Here is a 5,629-nt window from a genome sequence, read left to right on the forward strand (position 1 = left end):
TGCATTTTCTGAACCTACTAAAAATTTTACGAAAAATCTCCAAAGGAAAGAAAGAAGAACCACATATAATCGTAATTTTTATTTATTTCCTCATTTTGCTACGAAGGAAGATGCATTATATCGCCACACAGAAATTTTCTGGCTTAGACGACGTTGACGAATTTATAAATCAGTTTGAGGCGACCAGCGTATTGAATAATTGGTCGGAAGGGCAAAAGGGGTACGTGATTGCATTGTATCTGGAAGGGCCAGCTCTACAGTGGTACAAAAACAATTTTTCGTCATACGCGACGTATGGTATAATTGCACAAAAGCTTAAGGAAGAATTTCCCTAGCAGATAGATTACGCCCGAGAGTTTTATTATAGGCGACAGAGGCCTGGCGAATCACTCTTGAGTTATTTTTATAATTTAGCGACTAAAGCAGAGATTCAAGATGTTAAGTTTATTAGGCATTTCTTGAAGTCTTTGATGCCTAATTTTCTAGGGATGCTTGCTAGCAATTTGTTTTTGTCTAAAGATTAATTGAGAAAAACAATCATGCAAGTAGAAGATATATTTAATCACGAATACAATGTGGGGCAACAAGGTTTTGAATTGTCGGTATGTTCCTAAGGAGCACCCTCACCGTTGGCAAATACAGGGTGGTTCTACGCCGATGGTTGGACCCGCGTCGATACAGTCGGAATGTAAAGCACCACACGCACCAATTGTGCAGTAGGATACACAAATTTGGAGCATCGTCTGTAGTCTGTCCCTTCGGAATAGAGGGACTACTCAAACCTGTGTGCAGCAGCAGGGAGGCTCCCTAGTGGACGTCTCTTTCGCTACTCCTGCTATCGCGCGCAGGGTTGGCAACTGGAGAGTGGTAGAGGATGCGGAGACCCTGTCAGATCATTTATACATCCGCTTCGAATTTTCCGCGGTCTCCGGTACTTCAACATCACCCCGGAGGCTGAGCCGCTTTCCGCGCTGGGCACTAGGCCAGCTAGATGGGAAGATGGTCACAGAAGCTGCCTTAGTGCAGCGTTGGCTGTCCCGTGTAGTGGCAGAGGATGCCACGTTCGACGATCTGGCTGGTCGATGCGCACCGCCCTAACTGCAGTCTGCGACAAAACAAACAAAGTTATATCGGACAAACAAAGCGAAGTATTTGTACCCGCGTCAAAGAACATATAGCTGATGTCAAACAACGTCGCGTAAACAAGTCTGCAATGAATTTTGACAAACCCCAGGTCCTTGCAAAAGAAGTCCGTTATCTACCCAGGATGCTGCGAGAGGCCATTGAAATTAAAAAGCATCCTAATTTCAACAGGGAAGATGGTTTCCCCGTACCACCAGTTTGGGATCCAGTATTTCCTCTAATGAAAAATCCCAAACAGACATAAGACTGCAGTACTAATTAATATGTTTTAGTTTATTCTAATTTCTATTATTAATTAATAATAAATTGAACTTAATAAAAATTCATTCAAAAAAATAATTTGTAAAACTTAATGTAGCGTAAATTGGAATGTTTTCTTCGTAAAATTAAAAATAAGGTATTTAATTAATAACTATTGTAACTATGTATAGTGAAAAAATAGAGTGGTTTGCATCAATATTAGACATAACTGGTTGAAGACTGTACCACCTCAGTCAACCATGACCATGGGACCTGGAGAGGGCCCGAAACGTCGGTTTGTTTGAAAAAACAAATATACGCGATTTAAATCCGGAAAATAGTTTCATTTCCTATGTGTAACAATGGCGAAAACCTAAGAACTCGATAACTATATTGGGTTTTTATTTTTTTATATAATTCGTGTATAATCCGTACTTGTTCAGTAAAATCGAGACTTTGTAGAGTAGAAGTCGCTTCGAATCGAAAATTTGGAACTCGAGTTTTGTTTAAAAGTCGAATTCGGTTTACAGCTCCAGTCCCTGACCCAATGACTCGCCCTGGACTGGACTCGGACTTATGAGTGTTTTAGATCACCGAGCCGTGTAAAATGAGTCGAGTTTATAACTATAGGCTCCCGGACTCAAGTTTTTTACAACAGTACCCCTAATGTAGGTACAATAAACATTTCCTAGAACTCATTGACTTACAAATAAATGGACGACGGGTCTAATACAAAAACCACGAAAAAAATGTCCCAAGTCAACCTATTTAAACGTAATAAAAAATTAAACGTAACATGTAAAGGAATATGAAAAAGCTAAAACGTTGAATTTAAATTGTAATGTCATCGTAGTACTGTCTAATTTTGCTTGCTTCGCTGTCAGTCGAACAAACGAAGACTAAAGCGTGAATGACGCTCTGTATACGATTTTAACGCCCTATAAGTTCGGACACTTTTTAGCGCGGACCCGACGTCCATATAATTGTAAGTCAATGCTAAAACTACATAAAATACAGTTTCCTAAAGACCCTCTTCAAAACGGACGTAGTATATTGTGCCAAGATCTGAATAAAAAAGATACCAACATGAAAGGCAGCTAAAGGTTAAAACCACGGCAAAATCCATTCACAGACTTGAATACATTTGTTTGACTAACCAAGAAAAGTTATTTACCTTTATCACGTTTCAGATTGGGCTTTAGAATGAAGGTTGTAAGGCTAATGCACGTGTTTTATAAGTGAAAAGGTAGTTTTGTGAATTTCTGTTGTTTCCCAGTAAAAGTTACATCTTTGGTAATCAGTATTATCTGATAAATAATAACTATCTCTGGTTTTTATAGATGTCATTATGGCACATATAAATTGATATATGTATTAGGGGTTAAAGTAAGCAATTGCCGTTTTCTACTAAAATTTTCAAAGTATTTACCCTCGTTGTCTATACATTTCTGCCATCTAATCAGAAGGTTATTTAAACCTTTCTTCCATATTATATAAAGTTTCTTCTATAGAACTCTGAGGACCTGAACTCCATAAACTGAGAGAAGTCATTTTGTACTGCTTCCTGGGATGAAATTATTTTTCCGCGCAAACATAGTAAAAAACGCGGAAGAAATGGTAGTCGTTGGGGCAAGGTCCGACTAGTATGTAGGATGATGGATGATTTGTTGGTTGATGGTTGTTGGAGTTATTTAAATAATGCTATTATAGTATTAAAATAAACAATAAGAAAGTAACTCAAATTACATCTTTATATTAATCTTCATAGTAAAGCTATACATTTTAATTATAAGAACCTAATGTGTAATTGCGATGCCTAAACTAAGTAAATGTATACCTTTATTTTACACATCTTTATGCGTATATTTCCTTATGTTACAGCTTAAAAATTTTCTGTATTGAACAATAAAATAATCAGTAAGTAGTTATAAATTAACGGTTATATAAAAATATTTAATAAACAACTTCCAGCAAGCCCTCTGTTTCATTATTTCCTGGTTCGGTGGGTCTTGCGCTGATGCTTGCAAAGCAAAACGTGAGGCCTACCGGGCCTGGTCCGCTGCGTCAGTTGTCAATGATCCCGATACCCCCAATTTGAAGCGGAAATTTAACGCCGCTTCCAGGTCCTGCAAGAAGGTAATAGCCGCTGCAAAGTTCGTGCACGTTCGCAAAATTGGCGAGAAACTAGTGGGCTATCCCTCTGGGAGCCGTGCCTTCTGGTCTCTCGCCAAGGCAGTCCAGGGAAACTTCTGTCGGGTGTCTCTTCTGCCGTTGCGCAAGCCTGACGACTCACTGGCACATTCCGCAAAAGAGAAAGCCGACCTTCTTTGCTCTCTCTTTGCGTCGAATTCAAATCTTGACGACGGGGGTAATACACCACCTACTATCCCGTGGTGTGGGCACTCTATGCCAGAAATCCGCTTTACGCAATGCGCGGTACGGCGTGCTCTCTTCGCCCTCGACGTCAGGAAGTCCAGTGGGCCTGATGGTATTCCTGCAGTTGTGCTCAAAACGTGCACTCCTGAATAGGCTCCGGTCTTAACGCGCCTCTTCCAACTCTCATACCGCTTAGGTGTAGTCCCGGCTTCGTGGAAGACTGCCTGTGTTCACCCTATCCCAAAAAAGGGTGATCGCTCGGACCCGTCCAACTACCGGCCAATTGCGATAACCTCCTTGCTCTCTAAGGTGATGGAGCGCGTGGTGAACAACCAGCTCCTAGATTACCTTGAGGATCGCCAGCTGATTAATGACTGCCAGTACGGCTTTCGTCGTGGTCGCGGTGCTGGTGATCTTCTTGTGTATCTCACTCACCAATGAGCAGCTGCCATTGAGAGCAGGGGGGAAGCATTGGCCGTGAGTTTGGATATAGCTAAGGCTTTCGATCGGGTCTGGCACAAGGCTCTTCTATCGAAGTTACCATCCTACGGGCTCCCAGATGGTCTTTGCACCTGGATCGCCAGTTTTTTGATAGAGCGGAGCATTAAAGTTGCGTTAGACGGTTTCTGCTCGAACTCCATGCTCATCAACGCTGGCGTTCCCCAGGGGTCAGTGCTATCACCAACCCTGTTTATCCTGCATATCAATGATATGTTACTGACAAGTAACATTCATTGCTATGCGGATGACAGTACTGGTGATACCTTTTATACTGGCCGTGCAAATATGACCCAACAGGAAGTGGTAGAAGGAAGAGCACAACTTGTGTCTGAAATCGAGACCTCACTGGAGCAAGTCTCCGTATGGGGCCGACAAAATCTTGTCCGCTTTAACCCCACAAAAACACAAGTTTGCGCGTTCTCCGCTAAGAAAACTCCATTTGTTATAGCGCCTAAGTTCCAAGGCACTCCCCTCGTCACCTCTAATAGTATAGGCATCCTTGGCGTCGACATCTCGAACGAAGTCCAGTTTCGGGGTCATTTGGAGAATAAAGCCAAAATGGCTTCTAAAAAGATTGGTGTGCTCAACAGAGCGAAGCGGTGTTTCACATCGGGACACCGGCTTTTGCTATACAAAGCTCAGGTTCGGCCCCATATGGAATACTGCTCGCACCTCTGGGCTGGAGCACCCAAGTATCAGCTTGATCCACTTGACTCCATCCAACGTCGGGCTGTTCGAATTGTCGACGACCCTATGCTTACAGACGGTTTAGAGCCCCTTAGTCTGCGGAGAGATGTTGGCTCTCTATGTGTGTTCTACCGTCTGTATAACGGGGAGTGCTCAGACGAACTCTTTGAGTTGGTGCCTCCGTCACTCTTTTACCACTGCACGACCCGCCGAAGGAGAAGACTCCATCCCCACTTCCTCGATGCTTGGCACGTCACGACCACTCGAGCATCTCGTTCGTTCCTTCCCCGAACCAGTAAGATGTGGAATGGCCTTCCTCCTGAAGTGTTCCCCTTGCGCTATAACATGGAGTTCTTCAAAAGACGTGTAAACAAGGTTCTCCGGAGTCGGCAACGCATGGGTGATGCCTCTGGTATTGCTCGTGTCCATGGGCGACAATGACCACCTCCCATCAAGTGGCTTGTCTGCTCGTTTGCCTACTGGTTAACATAAAAAAAATAAAAAATAAAAAAAAATTAAAAGTTTTACTCTTAAGCTAGGATTTGACTTCATCAGGTCTTTTTACGTTCTATTTTATTCTTGGTGAAATAATGCAAAATATAATTTCATTTAAACGTACCAAGGAAGCAAAATAGTCCATGCGAGTGTGCTGTGCGGACTTGTGTACGAGATGAAAAAGATA

General features: G+C 42.4%; 1 protein-coding gene across 1 annotated transcript; it reads left to right on the forward strand.

Annotated features, from left to right (window-relative positions):
* Positions 1 to 4,545: 4,545 nt before the first annotated feature.
* Positions 4,546 to 5,068, forward strand: LOC113236260 (the record flags this gene model as incomplete). The annotated part of the gene is made up of 1 exon (XM_026472266.1): positions 4,546 to 5,068. A coding segment is annotated over exon 1 (523 nt), but the record flags the coding sequence as incomplete, so codon positions are not given.
* Between the last annotated feature and the right edge of the window lie 561 nt (positions 5,069 to 5,629).

The sequence above is a fragment of the Hyposmocoma kahamanoa genome, unplaced genomic scaffold (assembly GCF_003589595.1).
Source record: "Hyposmocoma kahamanoa isolate Upper Pololo Valley unplaced genomic scaffold, ASM358959v1 90716, whole genome shotgun sequence".
Taxonomy (NCBI): domain Eukaryota; kingdom Metazoa; phylum Arthropoda; class Insecta; order Lepidoptera; family Cosmopterigidae; genus Hyposmocoma; species Hyposmocoma kahamanoa.